The sequence below is a fragment of the Equus asinus genome, chromosome 13 (assembly GCF_041296235.1).
Source record: "Equus asinus isolate D_3611 breed Donkey chromosome 13, EquAss-T2T_v2, whole genome shotgun sequence".
Lineage (NCBI taxonomy): Eukaryota > Metazoa > Chordata > Mammalia > Perissodactyla > Equidae > Equus > Equus asinus.
The window spans coordinates 40,615,333-40,627,333 of record NC_091802.1 but is presented as its reverse complement, the minus strand read 5'-3'; the positions used below and the strand labels follow the sequence as shown (position 1 = coordinate 40,627,333).

Sequence of the window (12,001 nt, the reverse complement as noted above, 5' to 3'; positions counted from 1 at the left end):
AACTATAAATTCATTTTCTATACCCACACTTTTATGAGCTGTGGGTGAAAAAGACAAAGCTATTTTATCAGCCATCAGTTCATTAATTCCTCTTGCCTCTTTCAGAAGCTCACCTTCACACTTCGTATGCAATCAAAACCCTCAGCCAATAAACCAAAGCTACTCCTACGGAAAGATAATTGATTCTTTTATAAGTATTTTCAATGTTTTGAAGAAACTCAATACAAGTGCTTGTGTCACACCTAGAAAGCAAGAAATACTCCAATTTCAATTTTATTTCTAAGACTATGCTCAGGGAGGGGCATCAAAAGGTACAATATGAATAAAATCCTCATTTAGTTATCCCATGCAAAGTTCTTCCCCTTTAATTGCTTTCCCTGCCTTTGTCTTGCCTTCCTAAAATTTGTAGTTACTGTGTAATAAGAAACTATAGTATAGCACTGCTTACATAGTAAGCATCTCATAAGTTACTATGAGTTATCAGCCAATTCAGGTTTCTAAACAATATCACTCTATCGGCTGGGTGTTTATTTCCATATAAATAATAAGTTTATGTGAAGCAATATGTTGTTTTACAGACGCACTGGGCTGTTCTTTCCACAGCAGAATTGGTACACATCTCCCTTTATGTGCCATTTTGGTTTTTTGGAAATTCTTGCTTCATCTCAAGGTCAATCAGAAACCAGGCCCATAACCTCATGAACATTAGAGTCTCACGCTTAATCATGGATGGTGAACAAGAGGAAAGTGTGACAATGGCGACACTGGATTCTTCAAACTTCAACTTGTCACACGACGCAGTTGGGAAGGATTGGCTACTCAATGAGTAATGTTTCTGATGATACAAATCATCAAGTATTCATTTCAAGGGAAAAAGCAGACACAAAGAAAGGAAAGCATCCTTCAGCGATGTTGGAATTGTTGCCTCAGCAAGTGAATCCAGCACTCTAAGTTCTCATTACAATGGCCAAACACAACTCCGGGAAGTGACCATGTGTCCTGGGGGTCATCAGCATCCACCAGGGTATATAAAGGGCCCAGAGCAGGAGGAAGACATTCACACTTGAGAACACTCAACTCTTCTCACCAGCTCAACCCAGCCCAGCCCCAGACACTACCATGACAGGCTCCTGCTATGGCTCCACCTTCTCCTCCCTGAGCCTTGGGAGAGGCTGCTGCCAGCCCTGCTTCCGCCGCGACCCCTGCTGCTGCCGCCCCGTGACCTGCGTGCCCCGCTGCACGCGCTCCATCTGCGAGCCCTGCCGCCGCCCCATCAGCTGCCGCCCCACGTCCTGCATGGCTGTGGTCTGCCGGCCCTGCTGCTGGGCCTCCACCCGCTGCCGGCCCATCTCTGTGCAGTCCCCCTGCTGCCGGCCCCGCTTCTGCCAGCCGGCCCCCTGCCGCACTGTCTGCAGGACCTCCCGCTGCTGAGCAGCAGGAAACATTCCCAGGTGTTCAGAACCGTGTGCAAACTCTTCCCATTCCTGATGGATCAGATGAAAGACACTACGTTTGCAACCTAACTGCTCTTCAATAACTAACTCAACAGTAACTGTCTATCCGTTTTCCCACAATTATGCAGCTAATCCTGGCCCTCTTTGACAATCTTTAGAAAAATTCCTGCTTTCATCATTTGAAGTCCTGGCTTGAAAAAATGAGCAAACAAAGATCAAAGTTCCTCTTGAATGGAGCTCTATCCCCCGACTCATCATCACCTCTCTACTATGTCAAGATGAGATATTTCTCCAGAACAATATTGCATTTATGCTTGGTTTTTGCATAATAAAATAATAAAATTTTATTTCTGGGAAGCAAATGCGTTTCTCTTTGTTGTTTGTTAATCTTCAAAAGCTTATTTTAGCTTAAGTTATGGCATGCAGAATCAGAAGAATCAAAGGAAGAAGGATTTTCGAAGGACAATTTTTCTATCTTTAGGAACAATTCAGGCGCAAGGTCTATAATTAGCAATTCAAATAATTCAGACCGCCTTATGCGAAGCACCTTCATATTTCAAGTCACATGTTTTGTGGCGATGCTGGGGAAATGGAGAGAATACAGCAGGTCTCTCTGGTCATGAACTTGACTCACGAATCATCCACACACATGTGATAAGGTGGAGGAAGCCTAAGTCTGAGCCCCGTTTGTTCCCTGATTTAGGAAACTATGCAGAGATGCACATCATTCGGTCCCCAGGAATTCCTACCCACTGAATACCTCTGCTGGAAGAGCCACTGTCCCATCTCTTCCACGGCTCCCTCCAGCACCACTAAGGCCAGTTCTGATTCCAGTGGAGTCACTGCTGCTGAGAGGAGAGGCAGAAGTGTAGCTAGCTTGGTTGGAACCATTCTAATTTAGAACTCCAAGCAATTTTACCATTAAAACAATGCCAATGTAGTTAAAATAGTGATAACGTTAACCACACTAGATATGTTTTTGTTGTTGTTAAACACTTTTAGGCTGGGTCGGGAAACTAACCACTATTGTTTCCTTGAAAAATATATATTCAGTTCCTAACATCCAATCTAAAAGAGATTTTGGAATGTGCTGCTTATATGCTTGGGCATCTCTACCTGTCCAGGGAGAGGAGTCAGGCAATTAAGCATTGTGAAGGCCTGGATCTTGATTGACTTTGTTCACTGCTGGATTCCCACTGTTCCGCACAGTATGTGGCACATAGCATATAATCAAAATTATTTGTTGAATGGTTGAGTAAGTTCCAAGGGTTTGGAAGAGAGAAAGACTTCATCCCACCCTAGCTCTCTTATCCTGCTGGACATGTGCATTCTTATAATAAAACAATAAACAATCTCATGAAGAAAGTGTTTTTTTTGAAATACGGTAAAAGTTTCTCAAGAAGTAGCTCATTCTATTAAAAACTTTAGCATTGTCAGTATGTGCACAGTGGAATTTTCTCTTTATTAAGGATTTGATAGTTCACCAAGGGATGGGCTCACAAGTCCAATTTCTTTCTACATACTCTTGATCACTATTTTTTAAATTCTCTAACTACATCTGTTTTCCTTCATCCCAGAATCTTCCTTGTTAGCCTTCTAGAGACTTCCTCATCTTGCAATATTTTCTCAGATGTAGAGTGCTTTATTTCTCCCAAGCTCATCATTGTTATTGGATCCTGTTTGTTTCCACAGTAACACCATGCCCTGGTCAGCCACAGTGGCTGGTGCAAGGGACTGGGCAAGTAGAACCATCAAGAAGAAGACTGAATATACAACTATGCACTGGGGCTTGGGGGAGGGAAAAAAGAAGAGGAAGACTGGCAACAGATGTTAGCTCAGGGCCAATCTTTCCTACCAAAAAAAAAAAGAAGAAGAAGAAGAAGCCTTAAACTGAAGACTTCAACCACAGACATAGAACAGACTTCATTGTAAAGCAAAAGGTCAGAACCAAGCAAATTCAGGGGCAGAAGCTCCAAAATGGGGAAGTGCCATGATTTTCCTACAGACCCTGACAGTTTGAAACCATCGAAAATCACAACCGGTTCTCTAAGCAGGAATGAGCTCAAGCATAGTCCATGGGGAGATACTGGAGCAAGTGACTCTGGGGGTTGGGCGAGGTAGACCTGAAGACCACCTCTGACTGCATCACTGCCTGGCGGTTTTGTGATGCGGGCAGACTGAGCGTCCCTCTAGATGGCGGCTTTGTTCATAGTGCCCCGGGACCGCACAATTGTGTCCAGCTTTGACGCCGTCTCCTTCAGGTGTGCTTTGGAATTTGAGAAGACGGTGTGGGAGATAATTCCTCCAATTCCTGAGGATTTGGGTAAGACACAGAATCCCTTCATATGACTGTAAAAATCAGCCATTTCAGTAATAAAATAAGTAAAATCCCTGTTTTAAAATTAAATTCACTGTTAAAATTCCTAAATAAAACGGACATTACTTAATGACAGGGAATGTAGAACCCACAATTCCTTTCTTCAACTTCTCGGGCTTACAAATATTATTCCCACAGAAGGTTTTAGAATCAGCGTTGGCTCCAACATTACTAGGTGTATGACCTTAGGCAAGTTACTTATCTGGTTCCTTATGTGTAAAATGAGGAATATAATAATACCTACCTCATAGGATTATTATGAAGAATGAATTAATACATTTATTTCTTTTAGCATAGTGCTTGGAACATAGTTAGAACTCAATGATACTGGCTATCAGGAGGATTATAAATAATGAAATTCACCTTGGTTTGGAAAGATATGACTATGGAAATCAATGAGCATGTACCAAAGCCAAAAAAAATCTGAACTCATAGAATACTGGTTCCCATAGGCTGGGGTGTGGGGGCGAGGGGAGACAATTTTTTAAAAGTACAATGGTGGTTGCCAGGGACTGGAGAAAGGGGGTCATGGAGAGTTACTGTTTGATGGGGACAGAGTTTCAGTTTTGCAAGACGAAAGAGTTCTGGAGATGGATGGCGCTGACGTTGCACAACAATATGAATGTATTTAATGCCACTGAACTCTGCACACAAAAATGGCTAAGACAGTAAATTTACCAAAATAAAAAAATTGGAAAAAACCCCACAAACACTGATGATAGAGGCCTACCAAGATGCATTCCTGTAGCTCCAAAAAGTGGACTGGAAAATTCTTCTTTGACTGACAAACCATGACTTTTGCAATATCCCTGTAGTACTGTTCTGACCTCGTTTGACCCAGGAGGCTCAGCAGTGGAAAAGGACACTTCCGCCTTGGGGAATTCACCTCCACTCTAAGCAACCCAAAGAGATTGACAGCGGCTCTGTGCCATCAAGACATCAACTGGCAAAAGCATCCCTGAATTATCAAGATAATTGGAGGCTTTGAGGTTAGGGTCATTAAGTTCTTATTTGAAATATAAATAGCAAAATATAATGAGTTTCTACTAAATGAGGAAAACACAGTCTTTTATGAGTATCTGAGCACCTCAAAAAAAATGTCTAGAGAACTTACTAACCTGCCAATGCTATTTCAAAAAGAATAAACAAACAGGAGGAAATGACCATGTGTCCTGGGGGTCATCAGCACCAGGCCAGGGTATATAAAGGGCCCAGAGCAGGAGGAAGACATTCACACCTGAGAACACTCAACTCCTCTCACCAGCCCAACCCAGCCCAGACCCAGACACCACCATGACAGGCTCCTGCTGTGGCTCCACCTTCTCCTCCCTGAGCCTTGGGAGAGGCTGCTGCCAGCCCTGCTTCCGCCGCGACCCCTGCTGCTGCCGCCCCGTGTCCTGCCAGACCACCGTGCGCCGCCCCGTGACCTGCGTGCCCCGCTACACGCGCTCCATCTGCGAGCCCTGCCGCCGCCCCATCTGCTGTGACCCCTGCTCCCTGCAGGAGGGCTGCTGCCGCCCCATCAGCTGCTGCCCGACGTCCTGCACGGCCGTGGTCTGCCGGCCCTGCTGCTGGGCCTCCACCTGCTGCCAGCCCATCTCTGTGCAGTCCCCCTGCTGCCGGCCCCGCTTCTGCCAGCCGGCCCCCTGCCGCACTGTCTGCAGGACCTCCCGCTGCTGAGCAGGGCATCATCACTAAGGGTCCCCCAGTACATGGCCGAGTCCATTCTGATGTCACTCAGCACTTCTTGGCAGAATGACATGCATTTTCTTGAAAAGCCCATTCCTCACCTCTTCAAACAGCTCAAGTAAGCACTGAAAACATCTTTTCAGACTAACTACTAATGAAGAGTACCCGTCCTCTCAAGACCCCTGTGTAACTCTTATATCATGTTGTCTGTTTCCTAATAAACTTAGTACTCCCAGCATAAAAATCATGGTCTTTGTGATATTCCTTTTGGTAGCTTCTGTGACTCTGTTTTCTCCAGAGATATTCAAAGCAAGATACAGAATAATCCTCTTAAATTGTTCTCTGAAATAACCTAAGTCTGGGTGGTTTCCTTATTATTCTTCTAAATGGCATTTATAGGGCACAGTAGCTGAGTGAGGAAGATGGGCATGGCTATATCTTCATTGTGTATACAGAGTCACTTGTGCCCACAATCCAGACACACGGCAAACACCTGAGAAACGTCCTTCAGCAATGACCAGTTAGGAGGCTGCATCTGGGCGGACACATATTCCCAGTTGGAGGGTTTGTTCACTGAATTGACACCTGTTCACACATCACAGAAAGCCCAGATGTTAGAGGTGGAAGGAACCTTGGGTAACGTCTGACCATCCACCTGTTTTTGAAGTTGAAGAGCAATGAGTAATGGAAGATTAAATAAGTTACTCACTAATAGAATTATAATGGAATTATAACCACTGATGCTCAGGAAGGACCCAGGAGAATGCAAACCTCCTGACACGGAGCCTTTAGGTCAAAGACTCTCTCCTAGTGTGGGAGGAAACACATTTCTCTGCCCGGAGTGACTGTGTTCTTTTGGCTTTTGTGCCCAAGTCTAACTGCTGCTTTGGATAATGCTCGCCCTTCTACGCATTATAGATCCGATCGTTATTTAGAACGTTATTCACAATGTCGACACACGTGGACATCAGATCCACACTGACTCTTGAGGGCTGCTTATCTTTACGCTCAGGAATTGAGAACAGATGGCTCGCTCCAGCAAAGTAATCAATCACTGTCAATCTACACATGATTATTGAACTTCTGCAAGGAATAAGGCATTTAGTTGACCACCCTGAGGGAATATAAAGGAATAAGAGAGGACTTCTGCTTCAAAGATGTTATAATTTACTTAGGGAGATGAGGCATAAATAAGAAAAAAGTCAAATAGTATATAATTTAAGTAATATAATTGTAGAAGAAATGCCAAAAATAGTTGAAGATTGTAAACCTATTAGGAAACATCATTCAATTGTTCTGTCATATATTTAAGTAAAAAATAAGTAAGCTATAAAATAAAATATTAAATTATTTTGTGAGGAAAAATGTGTTTTGTGTGTCTATCTATGTTTACGCCTAAAAATATATCTAGAACATTATGCAATAAAATCTAACTGGGGATAATATTCATTTTATTCTTTATATTTTTCTTAATTACATAATTTCTTAAGTGAATGTATATTTTATTTTTAATGAAATGTGCTGTCTAAAATCTACATCTATTTTGGGAAAAATATTTAAACCTTTCTCATGATTATGCACTGCTCTTAAAAACCTGCCCATGAAAGTCTAAATGGATTTAAAGCAGATAAAGTAGACAGCAGCTGTCTGTACTCCTAAAGAAGTCCTTTATTATATATAGAAGAGTGCACCATTATATTAAACTTAGTGGACTTCTCTGATATCTTTAAAATGTGATCAAATTATTAAACATTGAATTCATATCTTAACATTTTAGGATCATCTCAATTGCATAAAATTAGGTGAAAATTAAGAACTTTAAAAAATTGCTAGCTATTTCAGATTATATGTACAATTGTTTTCTCCATTTTTATAGGGAATTGAGAATACAACAAGACAATATTTTTCACATTAAAATTTGTTCATAATGTTATTGTTCAACAGTAGCGTTAAATAAAGCCCTAGCATTTGTTATGCAAAATATGTTGCCCATCACCAGTAGGAGTCTGTCTAAATCAGCTTCAAAACTTTTTTAAGGGATGTTTTTCTTAGACTTCACTCTGTGTCGCATGGGCTGTGGGTTCGCAGCAGGGTTTGTGTCGCTATCCACAATTGTGACCCATCTTTTTGTTGGTTCTACAACAATAGCCTGACTCCCCTCTACAGAGACTGGTGATCCAAAAGAAGGGGCTCTGTATCTTCCTTCCGGGTATTTTTATTTTATTTCATGCTGTTAATGAGACTCCCCACTGAATAATCTTTTTTAATATGTGGTGACTGAGGAGAGGACTTGTTAACTGCCATCTGAAATATGTTCATCTTGGTTCCAAATCAAAATTTAGAGTTTATAAGGCACCAGCATAACATGACCTTTTAAAATATGTTTATTCACTTAACAGATGCAAAACACTTACTGAGTGCCGGGCACCGTTTAGTGCTTGACAAATATTAGCTCATCTAATTTTCATAACAACCTAGCTATGTACCATTACTACATCCCACGGCTCAGAGACACACAGCCAGTAAGTGGTAAAATTTCCAATGAGTGTTTCAGGATAAGTGGCATCAGAAAATAGTGTATGACTTGCCGCCAGTGTCAAATCACAGAGCTCTGTGCCATGTATTACTGAAGCATGAGCCATATTTTCTCTGCCTGGAAACGAAGTTTGCCTGTGGGGTGAGGATGAGTGTTTTAGACTGAATAAACACTAGAAGAGCTTACTGAGGGACTTGTGGACACTCTGTCTTCGTGAATCTTTATAAAGGAGACAGAAAAATCTCTTTGGAGTGACTTTGGATCAGAAGTGTTTGGAGCAGAGAAATGAGACTAGTTAACTTGAGTTTTATGTATCTTCCAAAGAGGCTTCCCTTGCACAAATGTGCTCATCATGAAGACCTCCAAGCAACGTGAAAAACTGATTGTGAGACAATGTGCCTTGAAAAGAGCAAAACACAAGCAACGAAAGCAAAAATCAACAAGTGGGATGACACCAAAGTAGATGGCTCCTGCACAGCAAAGGAAACAATCAACAAAATGAAAAGGCAACCTACAGAACCAGAGGAAATATTTGCAAACTATATATCTGATAAAGGGTTAATATCCAAAATGTATAAAGAACTCATACAACTCAACAGCAAAACAAACAAACAATCCAATTTAAAAATGGGCAGAGGACTTGAAAAGACATTTTTCCAAAGAAGACATACAGATGGCCAATAAGTACATGAAAAGGTGCTCAACATCACTGATAAGAAGGGAAATGTAAATCAAAACCACAATGAGATATCACCTCACATCTGTTAGAATGGCTGTTATCAAAAAGACAAGAGATAATAAACACTGACAAGGGTGTAGAGAAAAGTGATCCCAGGTGGACTGTTGGTGGGAATTTAAATTGGTACAACTACTATGGAAAATGGCTCAGAGATCCCTCCAAAAGATTAAAAATAGAACTACCATATGATCCAGTCATGTCACTTCCGGGTATATATCCTAAGGAGATGAAATCACTGTCTTGAAGAGCTATCTGCACTCCCAGGTTCAGAAGAGCATTATTCTTAATAACCAAGACATAGAAACAACTTAAATGTCTAACAACAGATGAATGGATATATATATATACACACACACACACACACACACACACACATACGGAGGGATCTTAAGGGCATTATACTAAGTGAAATATCAGACAGGGGAAGACATATATTGTATGATCTCACTTACGTGTGGAATCAAAAACATCAAACTCATAGAAACAGATAGTTGAATGGTGGTTGCCAGGGGCTGAGGGGTGGGGGAAATGAGGGGATGCTGGTCAAAGAATACAAACTTTCAGTTATCAGATGAATAAATTCTGGAGATCCAATGCACAGCATGGTGACTATAGTTAACAATGCTGTACTGCATATGTGGAAGTGGCTGTGAGAGTAGAGCATTAATGTTCTCACCACCACAACAACAACAAAATGACAATTAAGTAAGGTGAAGGATCTCTTCACTAACCTTATTGTGGTGAATATTTTGCAATATATACTGTATCAAATCATCACAATGTACACCTTAAACTTACACAATGTTATATGTCAATTATATCTCAATAAAGCCGGAAGAAAAAAGGAGCAGAATTTACAACTTTTTATCTGGGCTCTTGTTACTGCTTTGAAATGATCACATGTGTCCATGGACAAGAGAAAGAATGTGACGTGTAAGACAGTGAAAGATCTTCAGTGCTGAGACTCTGCTTGACTTCTCCCTCCTCTGTTTCCCCAGTTGTGACTAGACATGCAGTCAATTTACGTTCGTTTTAAAGTTTTGAAATTACATTTGAAATTCCATTTGGGGAGCTTCAGCTCCTGGGGCCCGAGGCACACTCTTTTGAATAATGGGAATGATCCTAAAGTGATCCAAAACTCCATCCGGTGAATAATAGGAAGAGTAAAGCTGAAAAGTAATGAGACTGTTTTCCCCATGCAATTCCTCACCTGCCTCTGGCGATACTTCCTGAAGATTCAGGCCCATCACACTCTGGCAGCGCCATCGCAGAACAGCTGTGTGGCCTCTTACAGCACCTCCCCTGAATGGTGTATTGTATATGTTTGCCATGTTGGTTGGAAAAACTTCCATCTTGTCACTTCAAAGTCATAGCACTCATGTCAAGGTACATTAAGAAAAAGCGTTTCATTACATGATTCTTCACCACATGCATAAGAAAGGCAAGTCTAAAAATGCCACGTCTCAGAGATAAAATCAGCATTCTGTAACCAGAAGGACCCAAGTTGCGCACAACCTGAACTGGAAAAAAGGAAAAAATGCATGGCGGTCTTGTATGTTTTATTCCAATACTCACCTGGTTTACAGAAATAGACTTTTCCTTTCCTATTCAAGTACATGAGCTGTGATCCTATTCAAGGCATATACACTCCATTACATCAAGAGATATGTACAAGCATTCACATGGAATCTACATGGAAGGACATGTTAACACCTGTCTGATTCACGTGTAGGCTTTTCACGGGATCTCTTGGGAGTCAAGGATAGGACCTAGTCAATGTTCTAGAAAACCCTGTATGTTTAATTTCTTTTAAATGTTCCAGTTCCTTTAGGACCATCTTGTCTGGGATTACCCAGGTGCTATCTACTCAAAAGAAGCATCAAGAGCTGCCATCACCTCAAATGGCTGTGGGTGCTTAGACACTGATGAGGAACAGCATGAGCACATCCATACTTAGAGACGCAACAAGAGTCCTTCAATGAAGTCATGACTATGGTATGAGCAATACAACCATCAATCATAACAAAATTCTACTTAATTGGCCTAAAGATAAACAAGAGGGATCATCATCACCCTGCCAGGGTATATAAAGGGCCCAGAGCAGGAGGAAGACATTCACACCTGAGAACACTCAACTCCTCTCACCAGCCCAACCCAGCCCAGACCCAGACACCACCATGACAGGCTCCTGCTGTGGCTCCACCTTCTCCTCCCTGAGCCTTGGGAGAGGCTGCTGCCAGCCCTGCTTCCGCCGCGACCCCTGCTGCTGCCGCCCCGTGTCCTGCCAGACCACCGTGTGCCGCCCCGTGACCTGCGTGCCCCGCTACACGCGCTCCATCTGCGAGCCCTGCCGCCGCCCCATCTGCTGTGACCCCTGCTCCCTGCAGGAGGGCTGCTGCCGCCCCATCAGCTGCTGCCCCACGTCCTGCACGGCCGTGGTCTGCCGGCCCTGCTGCTGGGCCTCCACCTGCTGCCGGCCCATCTCTGTGCAGTCCCCTTGCTGCCGGCCCCGCTTCTGCCAGCCGGCCCCCTGCCGCACTGTCTGCAGGACCTCCCGCTGCTGAGCAGGGCACTGGCTGCCTGCGGCAAGCAATCAACCTTCTGGAAAAGTCATACTCCCATTTCTCTACCTAACAAACCTCCTGCCCTGAGCCATCAAGACTCCAAGTCAACTAGGAGTTGGATGGAGATCCAGACTCATCTATTAAGGCTTGGGCTGTTCTCAAGTCTTTGTTAACCGTAGAAACTTCCTTCTTTTCATCTTAGATCTTGTCTTGTGGCATCTTTGTTTTCTAATAAACTTCCCTTCTTTGGCCTAGCAAACACAGATTTGGTTTTACTTATTCATTCTAACATTTTTCATTAAATTTAAACATAACAAAATGTACCAACTGCCTACCGTCTGCAAGTCACAGACTGTATGGTATACAACAGAAGTTAAAATTGACTTAAAAATTTTCCCCTCTTCAAGAAACTTCTAGGGAGGTGAATGAAATTCACAATGACTCAACTGAAAATTAGAATATGAAGAAAAGCACAACACACTATGGTGTCGACAGAGAAGTCATTATTGACTAGGGAGACCAAGAAAGATTGGAAAGGAAGCTAGCATTTTAGATGGGTTAAGATTTTGGGGTCTGCAGGGAAGATGCCACCCTCAACAATGGAAACGTTGTATAGAAGGAAAGGTTGTTCAGAGGATAGTT

At 42.5% G+C, this 12,001-nt stretch overlaps 3 protein-coding genes across 3 annotated transcripts; all 3 read left to right on the top strand.

Moving 5' to 3' along the window:
* Positions 1 to 1,061: 1,061 nt before the first annotated feature.
* LOC123276326 (keratin-associated protein 2-1-like) lies at positions 1,062 to 1,808 on the top strand. The gene has a single exon (XM_070482156.1). The coding sequence runs from the start codon at positions 1,120 to 1,122 to the stop codon at positions 1,429 to 1,431; it is 312 nt and encodes a 103-aa protein (XP_070338257.1). The 5' UTR covers positions 1,062 to 1,119; the 3' UTR covers positions 1,432 to 1,808.
* A 3,258-nt stretch (positions 1,809 to 5,066) lies between these two features.
* On the top strand, positions 5,067 to 5,754 carry LOC106826562 (keratin-associated protein 2-1-like). Its single transcript, XM_014833961.3, has one exon. The coding sequence runs from the start codon at positions 5,125 to 5,127 to the stop codon at positions 5,509 to 5,511; it is 387 nt and encodes a 128-aa protein (XP_014689447.1). The 5' UTR covers positions 5,067 to 5,124; the 3' UTR covers positions 5,512 to 5,754.
* A 5,160-nt stretch (positions 5,755 to 10,914) lies between these two features.
* KRTAP2-1 (keratin associated protein 2-1) lies at positions 10,915 to 11,640 on the top strand. The gene has a single exon (XM_014833948.3). It carries the CDS (start codon positions 10,973 to 10,975, stop codon positions 11,357 to 11,359), a length of 387 nt encoding a protein of 128 aa, XP_014689434.2. The 5' UTR covers positions 10,915 to 10,972; the 3' UTR covers positions 11,360 to 11,640.
* The last annotated feature ends 361 nt before the right edge of the window (positions 11,641 to 12,001 follow it).

Bases quoted from the DNA above. Each gene is read 5' to 3' on its own strand.
- LOC123276326 (XM_070482156.1), top strand. From the start codon at position 1,120: ATGACAGGCTCCTGCTATGGCTCCACCTTCTCCTCCCTGAGCCTTGGG.
- LOC106826562 (XM_014833961.3), top strand. From the start codon at position 5,125: ATGACAGGCTCCTGCTGTGGCTCCACCTTCTCCTCCCTGAGCCTTGGG.
- KRTAP2-1 (XM_014833948.3), top strand. From the start codon at position 10,973: ATGACAGGCTCCTGCTGTGGCTCCACCTTCTCCTCCCTGAGCCTTGGG.